We start from the raw sequence: 13,563 nt of genomic DNA, 5'->3' as shown, positions 1-13,563 counted from the left end.
TATACATGAAATCATACATACTAATTCAATGTGCTTGAAATCCAGAAATAGGACTCCTGTTATAATGCTATTCTATTTCTGCACATCCATGCACCTTTGGAAAATTATGAGTTGTTTTTCTCCTGTTTTCTCTGCATCCTAAAGCTTTCTCTTGATGTCATTCACACTGTTAATCATTCTTGTTTTATTTATTCTGTTTAATCTTGCCCATCTGTGCTGCTTGAACCATTGAACCAGCTATCTGTATAATAAGTACCTCAAGACATCATTTTGAATTATCTCTTCGTTCTTAATATCTATTTTTGGCTATCTTTGTTCTAACAAAAGCTTCTGCTGATAGAAGAGTGGAATCCATTTTCATTGACTTTTCTTATAATCTCCATACTGCTGCTTCCAACTCATGAACAGATATTCAGGAGCACAAGGGGTGTCAAGAAGAAAAAAGCTTGTTCCTCTCACCCCATACATAAACATCTTATGAGTAGTTGGATATTTTATTTGTATCTTAAGAAAAACAAAAAAGTTCTACTATTGCCCGGAAAGAGGATCATTTAAGAAACAAACAAATGGGTTTAAAGATCTTACAATCAGTTCCTTTTCAGGTTATTTCAGCTTGAATATAATTAAAATCAATACTATCATATTAATTGATTTGTGTATATATTTTCTGAGTTCATTAGAAGCTATAGTATGTGGTTTGCTTCCTGTTTCTGTAAATGATGCTTGATAGTTCAAATTATTTCCCAAACTCCAGACCTATTTTTTTTCCTTGACTTTTGCTGAAAGGATAGTGAGGAGTCATGGGTGATGATGAAACCACAGCTCTTGTCTGTGATAATGGTTCTGGGCTTTGTAAGGCTGGATTTGCAGGAGACGATGCTCCCCGGGCTGTCTTTCCATCTATTGTTGGGCGACCTCGGCACCAGGTCAGTTTAAATAATATAAATAAAAAACCCTGAAGATGGATGATTTTAAAAGTCACTGCATTTTATTTGAGTACATCTCAAAATCCATTGAACATTTTTCAACAATTTATAAAATGGGATTGCTCCAACAGTATTTTTTTATTTTTTTAAAAAAAATATCTCCCATTCCATATGTAGGAAATTAGTATTGAATTTTTCTTCAGCTGATCACTACTTCTGAAGGCAGCAGACCAATTTAGGAGACTAAAACAGGCAAAGTGGTGAGCAAACTTTGTTGTGAATAGAAGAAAATGGCAGGAGATTCAGAGAAAGAGCAAGGAAGTTGCCATCCAGAGGAGGATCAAGATGTACTGCAAGATTGAAGCTTTGTTCTTTTTTTTACATGTATTGTGATGAGCGATGCGTGTTTGAAAATCATGCAGCTGCAACTTCCATCTTGACTTTATTTTACCTTTCCTGTAACTCCTGGCAATTACTATCCTACTCAGCCTCTGCTAATTGAGGTAAATAGCTGCGCTGCCTAGTGATAGGTCTAGATCAGGGGTAGGCAACCTTGGCTCTTTTATGACTCGTGGACTTCAACTCCCAGAATTCCTGAGCCAGCCAAACTGAGGGGAAAGGGAGAGGTTTCCAAGCTGAGCCATGCTGGCTCAGGAATTCTGGGAGTCCACGAGTCATAAAAGAGCCAAGGTTGACTACCCCTGGTCTAGATCTTTCTACAAAATATTTCAGGATAAAATATTGTTTAATTCTTTGAAGTTATTAATGTTGCATATCAATGACTAGAATATAATGTTTAAAACATAGGACAATCATTTCTTTTCCCAAGATGAATGATCATGTAAGATAAATAATGACCGTGTAAGTCACTTGAAATCAACTGATTAAGGTAGCTTGTAAGAAATGGAATAAAATTTACGGATTAAAGATAATTTTCCAAACATGAGATTGTCTCTATGAATGGTCTTCAGGGTGTCACACCTACATGTTAAACCCTACAATGTGCATTTTAAAAAGAAAAGTTACTAAATTCTGTTGTATAACTTAGTTTACAAATATGGCATAGTTACAGAACTGTTTTTATGTCTTGTAGTTTAATATTCTCCATGTAATAAACTTAGCTTTATAAAAAAATTCAAAAGAACATCACAACATCAAATAAATCAGTATTTTAAAATGAAAGCTAAAGAAAGCAAAACAGACTTAGCAATTCTAAATGTGTATCAAAAGCAAAGATAGAATAATTGGAAAGTAAATCACGTCTTGATGAGTGCTGCTGTGGAGTATTTAAAGTATGGCATAGAATTTGGGCATAATTAAACATTAAATCTTGTTGATTTTAATGGGAGAGCCACAGAACAATCTTACATGCCTATTTATCAATGCAATCCACAATCCTCCATGAAACCTCAGCTTTAGTCAACTTGCTTGGAAAGGAGTACCAATAAATGTGTGATATAGCAGGTCATTTTTTCCCACTGAAGTAAATCAAATATTGAAACTTGAAAGTGCCCTATGGAATTTGTATTGGTCCCACACAATATAGTACAAATAGTCCTCACTTACAGTAATTGGGACCAGGAACTCCTTTGCTAAGCAACATAGACATATGGTGTGATGTCACATGACCACACTAACTTATGACAGCAGTTCTGGCAGTCCTGTCATTAGGTGAATCCTGTATGGTTGCAGCATCTTGCACTCACATGATCTCCATTTGCAATCTCCTGCCAGCTTCCTCACTGACTTTTTTAGAAGATGGCAGTGAATGTTGCAAATAATGATCAGGTGAATGCCAAGTGTGGGAATGCTGTGACAGCCACAATTATAAGAACACTTATAAGAACCCCTAGTTCTGTAGTGTCATGATCCTGAATGGTTGCTGAATGAGTGGATATTAAATGCGGATTACCTATAAATTCACAATGACTGATTCTATCATAGTATAGCCTATGCCCTATGTAACGTATCATTATCAGAGATTTTATAATACTATTGTCTAGCTGTTATAGATGTCTGCTTTAGGAAGAGGAGTGTTGACTTATCTATGCAGAGAAAGCAATGAAAGGAATTGTGTGGGATTGCCAAAGACACAGACCAAAGCAGAATAAAAGAATTTACCCCTCTTATTGTTGATGCTGATGCTGAATTACACCAGACACTAGTTAGTCTATGTCAGTGATGGCGAACCTTTTAGAGACCGAGTGCCCAAACTGCAATCCAAAACCCACTTATGCATCGTCGGGTGCCGGGTGGGTGTGGCCCATTGGGTGGGCGTGGCCCATTGGGTGGGCGTGGCTGCGGTGGTAATGGCAGACTGGGTGGGACTAAAAAGTTCAATCAATCAATTCCAACTTTGCAAGATCTTTTTTTCCCCCGCGAGAAGTTGAAATTGATTGATTGATTGAACCTTTTTTTTTTTTTTTTGCACACGGCGGCGGAGGTTTAAAGCAAAAAGGTTTTATAAAACCCAGCTGAAGGCCTAGGACTGGGGCGATGGCGCGTGTGCCCACAGAGAGGGCTCTGAGTGCTGCTTCTGGCACCCGTGCCATAGGTTCGCCACCACTGGTCTATGTAATGTTTGTGATACAGTGTTAATGGTGATGTTTTCCTTTGATTGATACATTTTGCAGGGAGTTATGGTAGGGATGGGCCAGAAAGACAGCTATGTTGGGGATGAAGCACAAAGTAAACGAGGAATTCTGACCCTGAAATATCCCATTGAGCATGGTATTATCACAAACTGAGATGACATGGAAAAGGTGAGTGCTTTTTGTGACTCCCAATGATTTGCTACTTTTGAAAATGTCAGGTAATCTTACCTGCACCAATGAGCTAGCTAATTCCTCTGAACTGGAACCAATCAGAGGGTTTCTTTATGTACAGTGCAATATAAAGTCTCCCTTTCTGCACCAAAAAAACGGGGGGGGGGTATCCTTGATTATTATTTTTCTTGAGGTCATACTTTTTGTGGCTATGTTATTCCCACACACTCATCTGGGCCACAAGATCATCACAGCTGGAAATGCTAAGTGCGCAGCAATGCACATTGATATATGTTTGCTTATATTTCTGCTCTGTGAATAAACAAGATCCCATATAGAAGAGAGGGAGCATATCTATGACAAGGAATAGTCTTAAGCATAGCTCAGTTGTTGCTTCCATGCTGAAACTTTTATAGAGATCCAGATTGAATGTGTGCTCTGTTCTGGCATAATTTGTATTTGCTTGCTTGCTTGCTTGCTTCTATGTGATTGCTTTAACAGAAGTTTAGAGACTTTGGTTTTCACATGCTGGCTCATATCTAAGGACTCAATGGAAATGATAGGTTAGGATGAGAATTTCTTAGTTTTTCTCCCACAGCCTTCAGAACCTGCCTCATCCTTTCTTTGCCCTTTTAGCTGATTGTAAGAACTGCTGTGCTACTTACTATCCCAAAGGTGCTTTTCCAAAAGGCACCTGGAATTTTATTTTTCTTTGAAAACATTTCGCTTCTCATCCAAGAAGCTTCTTCAATTATGCATAGATTCTCTCTATGGCAGTGTTTCTCAAGCTTGACAATTTGAAGAGGTATGGACTTCAACTCCCAGAATTCCTCAGCCAGCTGTGCTGGCTGAGGAATTCTGGGAGTTGAAGTCCATACCTCTTCAAGTTGCCAAGCTTGAGAAACACTGCTCTATGGAGAATCTCCATAGACATGCTGTGCTTTTTTTGAGGACGGGGTGGGGGAAATGGAATGACATACTTCATCCTGTAGATGGTAGCATAGCTTTTCCATAAATGACATTTCAATGGATCCCATTCACAGCCCTAATTATTCCCACTACATCTCTGTAATTCCCCCTTTCCCCTTTCATTTCTATTTCCTATGTTGTCAAGTAGTTCTAAAGTTTAAAAGGCGGCATCTGTGATACATTCTTTGCTGTGGCTGCTCAATGCTTTGTCTCCTGGGATTCCCAGCTGTGTTTATCCAAATATGCTAAATCATTAAAAGCTCAGAAGCAGGGAGGGTAGTTAGCAAGGCTTCCTCTCCTGCCCTCCAGGTCCTCTAACAGTCACCTCTCTGCCTTCATTGGGAAGGGCTGAGTTTTGTTTCATCATCTCCACCCATGTTCAGTAATCTGATTAAATAATAATAATAAAAGTTTATTTTATTATTTTATTTAAAACATTGGCCATCCATTTTGTACCCAACACTGGGAGGCTCATAACCAAAAGATAAAAAGGGGACTGGAGACCAAAGCATATAAGGAAAGTCTGCTGGAATTGGGTATGTCTAGTTTAATGAAGAGAAGGACGAGGGGGGACATGATAGCAGTGTTCCAATATCTCAGGGGCTGCCACAAAGAAGAGGGAGTCAAGCTATTTTCCAAGGCTCCTGAAGGCAGGACAAGGAGCAACGGGTGGAAACTAATCAAGGAGAGAAGCAACCTAGAACTAAGGAGAAACTTCCTGACAGTTAGAACAATTAACCAGTGGAACAACCTGCCTCCAGAAGCGGTGAATGCTCCAACACTGGAAGTTTTTAAGAAGAGACTGGACAGCCATTTGTCTGAAATGGTATAGGGTTTCCTGCCTGNTATTATTATTATTATTATGGATCATCGCACAGTCAGCCAGATGTTCAGACTGGATTTGGCATTTTGTCTACCTATCGAGTCCTTACCCAGGACCTGGGATAGGCAGATGTGGATGTTTGATGGTATTACAGATATCGTCACAGGATGGAAGCAGTTCCTAGTAAGGCCGCCTTTTGCAATTGTTGTTGTTGTTGTTGTTGTTGTTGTTGTTGTTATTATTATTATTATTATTATTATTATTATTATTATTATTATTATTATTAAAACAAAATCTGGCACCGTAGCCAGATTTTCACATGTTGCCCACAACAAATTGATCTCTTCAATCTTACCCTATCCCAGTATAATCCTATGAAAGTTCCAAAAGTGGAGGAGCTTTCCTTGGGCTACTAAAGGACTGCTTTTCTATGGCAGTTGAGCATAAAGACAAATGAACCCAGAATTAGCTCATTGTTCATCAGGTGTCTGGATTAACTGCCCAACTTTTATTACAGGTAGTCCTCAATTTACGGCCACAATTGACACCATAATTTCTGTTGCTAAGCAAGTTGGTTCTTAAGTGAATTGCACTTGATTTTATGACCTTTTTGGCCATGTTTATTAAGTGAATCACTTCAGTTTTTAAGTGAATCACGTGGTCATTAAATGACCATCTTCTCCTATTGACTTTGCTTGTTGGAAGCCAGTGGAAAGGTCGCAAAAAGTGATCACATGACTTAGGAGGCTTCAGCTGTTGTAAATACATGCCAGTTGCTGAATTTTGCTCAAGTGATAATGGCAACACTGTGACTGTCGTAAGTGTGAGGACTGGGTGTAATTCACTTTTTTCAGTGCCATTGTAACTTTGAATGATCACTAAACAAATGGTTATAAGTTAAGGACTACCTGCATTGTTTGCCTCCATAGTCATGGACTGTAGAAATTGATTAAATAATAAATTTAATAATAAATAATAAATACATCTTCAGAGCCTTCAGAGCCTTTTCTTAAACTGCCTCAGCTGCAAGTCAGTCCAGAACCTTAGAAACTAAGTTTATAGTTTAGTCACAAGAGACTTGGGGGCAGGTAATCATCACCTACAAAAAATAGGAGGCGAGGAGAAACCCTTTTTCCTAAAGAGATTTTTCCTTTCACAAGAAATACAGAGAAATCACCTTTATGGCAGAAAAAAAAATGACTTAACTGGCAAAAGTAATTACATTGTTTACTTGAGTATCCAACTTATATATCTTTTTTTTTTTGTTGAAAATGTTATCCACTTCTGACTTACGCATTAGAGCAGGGGTGTCAAACTGCCAGTCCACGGGCTGGATGTGTCATGCTGAAACCGCGCCCACCCCATTGCCGGCAATGGGAAAAAAGTCACAGTATGTTGCAACACGTCACGTGACGTTGCGAGTTTGACACTCCTACAGTAGAGCAAAGAGAAGCTACAATTAGATCGCAGGAAACAGGTAGAAATCAAGATGGTATAATTCAGAATGGGAATGTGCAATCTCAACATGTTTGTATCGGGAGGAAATGAGAATGTAGTCAGTGGATCCTATTGCAGAGTGGACCTACGCAGAAGACCACAGTGAAAGAAAACATAGAGAAATGAGTAGCTGTATCCGAGAGGGGGCCAATGGGTAAGGTTATATTTGGGTACAACTGGGTCCCTGCTTCTCTTCCAATTATCATCCCAAAACTAAATCATTTACTTTTTTGTTGGACCTACTTTTCTCTCTCCCTACTTACCTTCTCCCTACTGTTTTTTCCTGTGGTACTATTTTCTCACAGAATTTGATCTCAATAGAAATAGCACTTAGGATATACCGCTTCACAGTGCTTTATAGCACTCTCTAAGCAGTTTACAGAGTCAGCGTATTGCCACCCAACAATCTGGGTCCTCATTTTACCGACCTCAGAAGGATGGAAGGCTGAGTCAACCTTGAGCTGGTCAGGATTGAACTGGCAGTGGGCAGAGTTAGCCTGCAATACTGCATACTAACCACTGTTAACCACCTTTTCCCCCATCACATTCATGGGAGATGGGTGGCATATCAATTTAACAAATAAATAAAATGTTGAGAGGGATAAATTACAGGAGCTCCAGTATTTGGCTGTCTCAACTGATTTCTGAGACCCTCAACAGCATTCAACAGCAGGAACTCTGCTCCAAATGATCTAGTCGGCAACTTGAACTTGGATGATAGCATGCACAGAATTAAATGAAGCAGCGAGAACAGAACAACTGTTGTTAGAGCAATTTTGAAACATTGCACACAGATTTATGTGCTGTGGCCAGATTTCTCATAGTAGATGTCACATGGTGCTAAATGAAATGCAAAATCATGGAGTCTAGATCTGGGTTCATCTGCATTCAACATATCTGGTGCAGAAAAGGGAAAGGACAAGAACGTAGCATTATTTTTAATCTTCATTGTTCTTTCATAGCACATAGAAGGGAAATCATTCTTAGCACTTCCTTACATCTAATTTTAAAATTTGAAATGCCATTGCTGGTGGAAAACCAAGTGGTTTCCCTTTAGCACTCATAAAATGCAAAAAAATAGACACAAAATAGGGGAAATCTAGTCATTATATATGAATAGAATGACAAGCCTTTGATTTAGTATGTAATATATTACACTTGAATCCCTTGGGCAACTTTTTCCATTATGGACAATTCTGAAAGTCGCTGTAATGAAAATTTGTGAAGCAGTAAAAATTTCAAAAATCTCAGATTCAGGTCTCTGTAACAGTGCTTTCAATCATGGCTGTCTGAAGCATTTGCTGCCAGAGCTTATATGAAAACATATTATGGGAATATTAAGGAAAATCTCATGGATGTTCTGGTTATGTCCTACCCGCCTGGTATCACTTAAACGACATCTTCCTGGTAGGGAGTTGTCCCTTAATACTGCTTGCAGCAAGAGTGCTGCATAAGGACTTCCTTTGTAGTTGTTACAAAGTGGCAGGAGTATCTGTCATGCTCATGTGATGAAGGCTCTGGATAGTGGCTGTCTAAATGTTTCATGTATGGGACTAAATGAAACATGCAGCTCTCCAATTATATGAAATGTTGTAAAATTAAATCAGCCTCAGAGGGAGCATAGACTCCTCAGTGCAAATAAAAATTTGCATAAGAGTGAATTCCCATTTTCAGTCATTTTTCATTTTTCATTGATGTGTCATTCTCTATACCTGATACTCAATAAAAATTGTTCTCCATCTTTAGATTTGGCATCATTCTTTCTACAATGAACTTCGTGTTGCCCCTGAAGAGCATCCTGTACTGCTCACAGAAGCTCCTTTAAATCCCAAGGCTAATCGAGAGAAAATGACTCAGGTAATTATTTGGATATTGTTTCTTTTCAAATTAAGAACTGCCTTCCTTCTGAGCAAAAAAAAATTGTCATGTAATAACCACAAAAATATAATTTCACGATAAGCCATCAATAGAGGTATTTATTCCTGATATAAAGATCTATTAATCTATTTTCTTGTTTAGGGTTAGTTCTTATCTCGCCATATTTGTGCCATGACCTCCTTAATTTAAATCATAGCCTGAGGCAAGTTTTTAATATCCTACTTCTCTGAGTCAAACTACTTTTCCTTCAGTTTGACAGGTGAGCATTATTACATAGGATGGACAGTGCTATCCTTGACACCAAACAAAGATTGTTTTAGCCACAGAGCAGGAAACAATTTAAACAAAAGAACTGCAGCTCTGAAAGAGAAGAATAGATGGAAACAACGAACAAATAAAAACAAATTAAAAAATAAGTTATGATTTGTCAGACTGGTTGAAACAAGCCAATGTTGATAGAAATGCTAGCTAAGAATTTATATGGTAGTCTGAATACCTTACAAAACCCCGTTTCCCCTCCCCAGTCACATTATGGCATACGAATCTTGCCCCTGCATATCTAATATAGACGATTGACATCTGATGGATATTTTATTATTATGAAATTTATTTGCCACCCATCTCATGTCCAATGACATTGGTGGCTTGCAACATAAAAACATTAAAAAACATTAAAATAATCAATTATAAAATAACACAGCAGTTACAGTATGTCAGATATTTTATCCATGACAGTGCAGACAAACACTGTTGCCTCAGAATGCTTTGGGAGGCAAACTATTCCTCTTTTTTGGAACCATCATGCTAGAAGAAGCACATGGGCCTTGATTCAATCCCCTGTTCACTGCAGGAATCCAAATGGAAGCATTCCTGTGGGTGGCTCTCTAGCCTTCACTAGAGCACAACTAGTGCAAGGTTTCTCACCATCCCCCTTTGAAATTAGATTTACTGTGAAATTGCTCATAATGATAGATGTTTTTAAATCCCTAATATTTATCTGAAATTTACATCCTTTAACATAATTCCATTGTTTCAAGTTGTATGCTCTTGAGATAATGTCTGTCCCATGTCTTAGCGTAGGACTAAATATGCTGTTCTCCATATTTGGAGTTGCTAAAAACTTTTAATCTACAGATAATGTTTGAAACATTCAACGTACAAGCAATGTACGTGGCCATTCAAGCCATTCTCTCCTTGTATGCATCTGGACGAACTACCGGTAAATTTGGATTGTAGTTTCTATTCCCTTTTTAAAAAAATGTATGTCTATGAATATATCCATTACCTTCCATTTTCTCTTACATTGAGCACTGATACATAGTACAATAATTAAATTTTATCCTACCAAACTTTTGGAGGAAATACTCCTTATTGATTTCATATAGGGAAGCTTGCTTCTATATCAGTGATATTGTGCTAGACAAATGTTGAAGTATGGCATATTGTCTCTATTCTTGCATGTAATATTATACAATTAAATAACTTTAGATATTCAAATATGAAAAGTAATTTGAAGCATGGATGAAACAAATGCCAAGCATACTGTAGTACTTGAACAAAACGGATTTTCTGAGGGTATGTTTGTGCCATGATTAGACACAAGTGGGGGGAAAACCTACAATCTTTCCTTTCAGAGTCAAAAATGTTAAAAAGCGAAGTGTGAGGGCTGCAATGAAAAATATTGACACTCTGTTTCTGCTTTCCTAGGAATAGTTCTGGACTCTGGAGATGGCGTGACACATAATGTACCTATCTATGAAGGTTATGCCCTGCCACATGCTATCAAGAGACTAGATCTGGCTGGTAGAGATCTCACTGATTATCTCATGAAAATTCTTACAGAGAGAGGATATTCTTTTGTTACTACCGGTAATCAGCACTTTTCTTAAAGCTGCTTTGTTTGCCCACAATATTAGCCATAAAAACAGCATAAAGTGCTACCTGTCTTTTCTCATCAAAAGGTTATCATTAATCTGTATTAATACAATATTATTGAGAAACCTAAGCACTGTTTATGTTTTAGATTAACCAAAGTTGTTCATGACCAACTTTATTCCTTTCTTTATTGCAATTACAGAACCCTTGTCCCTCCTTAACATTACAATAATCCCTTCATCCCCCTATTCAATCTTGTTTCAATTGTCCTCCTTGTTTAATGTTCGTTTGGCTATTTTTAGCGGAGCATGAGATTGTGCGAGATATTAAAGAAAAGTTATGCTATGTGGCTCTGGATTTTGAGAATGAAATGGCTACTGCTGCTTCTTCATCTTCTTTGGAGAAGAGCTATGAACTTCCCGATGGCCAAGTCATCACAATTGGCAATGAAAGGTTTCGATGCCCTGAAACTCTCTTCCAGCCATCCTTTATAGGTAGGCCTGGACATGTTCCTCTTCTTTGTGTGGCTTGAGTCTGCTGAACAAAGATGAAGTTTAGTGGTACAAAACTACACTTATGCTTTAAGTGTCCTAGAGCTCTTGTTGAAGTAAGTCATGAATGTCTTAGTGGAGGGGTCCCCAACCTCTGGACCATGGCCCACTAGTGAGCTATGATTTGTTTACAACCGGGCTGCAGAAACGGCAGGTGAGCGCATGCACTTGCTTGCACATTCCCACTCGTGCAGACTCATCCCCTCCCCCCGCCAGTCCGCCAAGCCGGAAAAGTTGGGGAACTCTGTCTTAGTGAACCTGTGTATGTGTCTGCCTTGTGACTGTTGCCTAGCTGATTTGTTTTATGGTCAGAAAGAGTGTAAGAGTTTTCAAAAAATAAAAATGCCTTTGGATCTGATTTTTATATTGACACGAATATTTGTAGAGTTTCAAATTGACAAGACAGGAGAAATTTATTTACACATCTACATGTAGACTGCTGGGGTATAAATTCTGTGACTATTTAATCATGTCAGTAGATACTTTTTGAACGCCTTCCTTATAAAGACATCCAAATAAAATCTGGATGTCTTTATAAAATGGATTTTAAAAATCATGCATTTGGCTGAACAACTAAAATAGATTATCAAACAATATACAATCATCTATTGCATTTTTAGCAGATACTCACCACCGACTTGATAAAGCGGTCTGTTTTGAAATCTTTGATCAGTTAATTTTATTTCTTTACAGGAATGGAATCTGCTGGAATCCATGAAACAACTTATAACAGCATAATGAAATGTGATATTGATATCCGTAAAGATCTTTATGCCAATAATGTGCTTTCTGGAGGAACCACCATGTACCCCGGTATTGGTGATCGTATGCAGAAAGAAATCACAGCACTGGCTCCAAGTACTATGAAAATTAAAGTAAATATTATGTTTAATATTGGTCTAACAGACATTTAATAATATATTCCTGAAATATTATCTAGGACATTTTTTTTAAGAATGCTGTTTTCACATATTATCTGACTTCAAAGAAACAAAATGGGGCTCAAATAAAAGGTTTTATGAAGAAAGATGCAGATATCAAAGATACAGAAATCAGAACCAATGGCACAGATTCTCTGTTTGGGCCTATCATAACCTATGAACCCCCTGGGCCATTTTATTCTCAATACGACATTGTATTTTTGATACAATAAAAAGTTTATTTACACATCTCGCTATTCATCGTAATTTATTTATTTATTTATTTATTTATTTATTTATNCCCCCTGGGGGTCGCCAGCCGACATTGCTTGGCCGATGGCACCCTGAGGAGGCCCGCTCTGTGGGAGCGTACCGGCCTGTGGGAGGGAATCTGCGGCAGAAGGCGGTCTCGGAGATAGCCAGGACCGATGCCATGGAGCGCTTTAAAGGTGGTGACTAGCACCTTAAAGCGTACCCGGAAGGCCACTGGCAGCCAGTGCCGCTCGCGCAGCAGCGGTGTTACATGGGAGCGACGTGTCGCCCCCAGCACCGCCCGCGCGGCCGCATTCTGGACCAGCTGGAGCCTCCGGATGCTCCCCATGGGGAGCCCCATGTAAAGAGCATTACAGTAGTCCAGGCGAGAGGTGACGAGAGGGCTATGGAATTCTGGGAGTTGAAGTCCACATGCCTTAAAATTGTCAAGGTTGAGAAACACTGGACTAGAATGTCTGTTGCCAAACAAGGCAATTGCTAATTGTGTCATACTTGATTTTACAACTTTACTTTTCGTGCTTGTTAAGCAAATCACTGCAGTTGTTAAGTGAATCAGATAGTTTTTTAAAAAAAATATTCCCCAATTGACTTTGCTTGTCAAAAAACAGCTGAGAAGATCTTAAATGGCGATCACATGACTCTGGGACACTGCACTGCAACCCTCATAAATACAGGCTGGTTGTCAAGTGCTTGAATTTTGATCCCATGACCATGGGGATATTGCAATGGTTGTAAGTATGAGTCTCAAAGGCACTTTCTTTAGTGCCACTGTAACTTTGAATGGTTGCTAAGCAAACGGTAGTAAATCAAGGACTACCTGTATTCCACAATTCATTCTCCCGTTTTGGGTAAAACTGTATTAAGGCCTTTATCACTTGGACACTGATCTACACTTGGACTATAATAACGGAGCGTATATGCCAGTATATTAAGTAGTAAAACTGCACAGCATTCAAAAGGATCATCTTGTTGCAAGAATAATGCTCTTAAAAAGAAAGTTATCCAAAGTAATTTAGGGAAAATGGGCATACCTAATGTGCTTTTCTTTTCCTCATTTAGGTTGGGCTGATCCAAGACTTTTATGTC

General features: G+C 38.5%; 1 protein-coding gene across 1 annotated transcript in view; it reads left to right on the top strand.

Annotated features, from left to right (window-relative positions):
* Positions 1-800: 800 nt before the first annotated feature.
* The window catches only part of LOC107287490 (actin, gamma-enteric smooth muscle-like), a 17,525-nt gene continuing 4,762 nt past the window's right edge, over positions 801-13,563 (top strand). Inside the window, exons 1-6 of the mRNA XM_015816011.1 lie at positions 801-926; positions 8,727-8,837; positions 9,993-10,077; positions 10,566-10,727; positions 11,036-11,227; positions 11,978-12,159. Of these exons, the coding sequence (XP_015671497.1) occupies positions 801-926; positions 8,727-8,837; positions 9,993-10,077; positions 10,566-10,727; positions 11,036-11,227; positions 11,978-12,159 (858 nt within the window). The remainder of the gene's footprint in view (positions 927-8,726; positions 8,838-9,992; positions 10,078-10,565; positions 10,728-11,035; positions 11,228-11,977; positions 12,160-13,563) is intronic.

Source organism: Protobothrops mucrosquamatus, unplaced genomic scaffold, assembly GCF_001527695.2.
Source record: "Protobothrops mucrosquamatus isolate PMUCROS unplaced genomic scaffold, P.Mucros_1.0 scaffold394, whole genome shotgun sequence".
Classification (NCBI taxonomy): domain Eukaryota; kingdom Metazoa; phylum Chordata; class Lepidosauria; order Squamata; family Viperidae; genus Protobothrops; species Protobothrops mucrosquamatus.
Note: the sequence above shows the minus strand (reverse complement) of the source record. Positions and strands in the feature narration are given on the sequence as shown.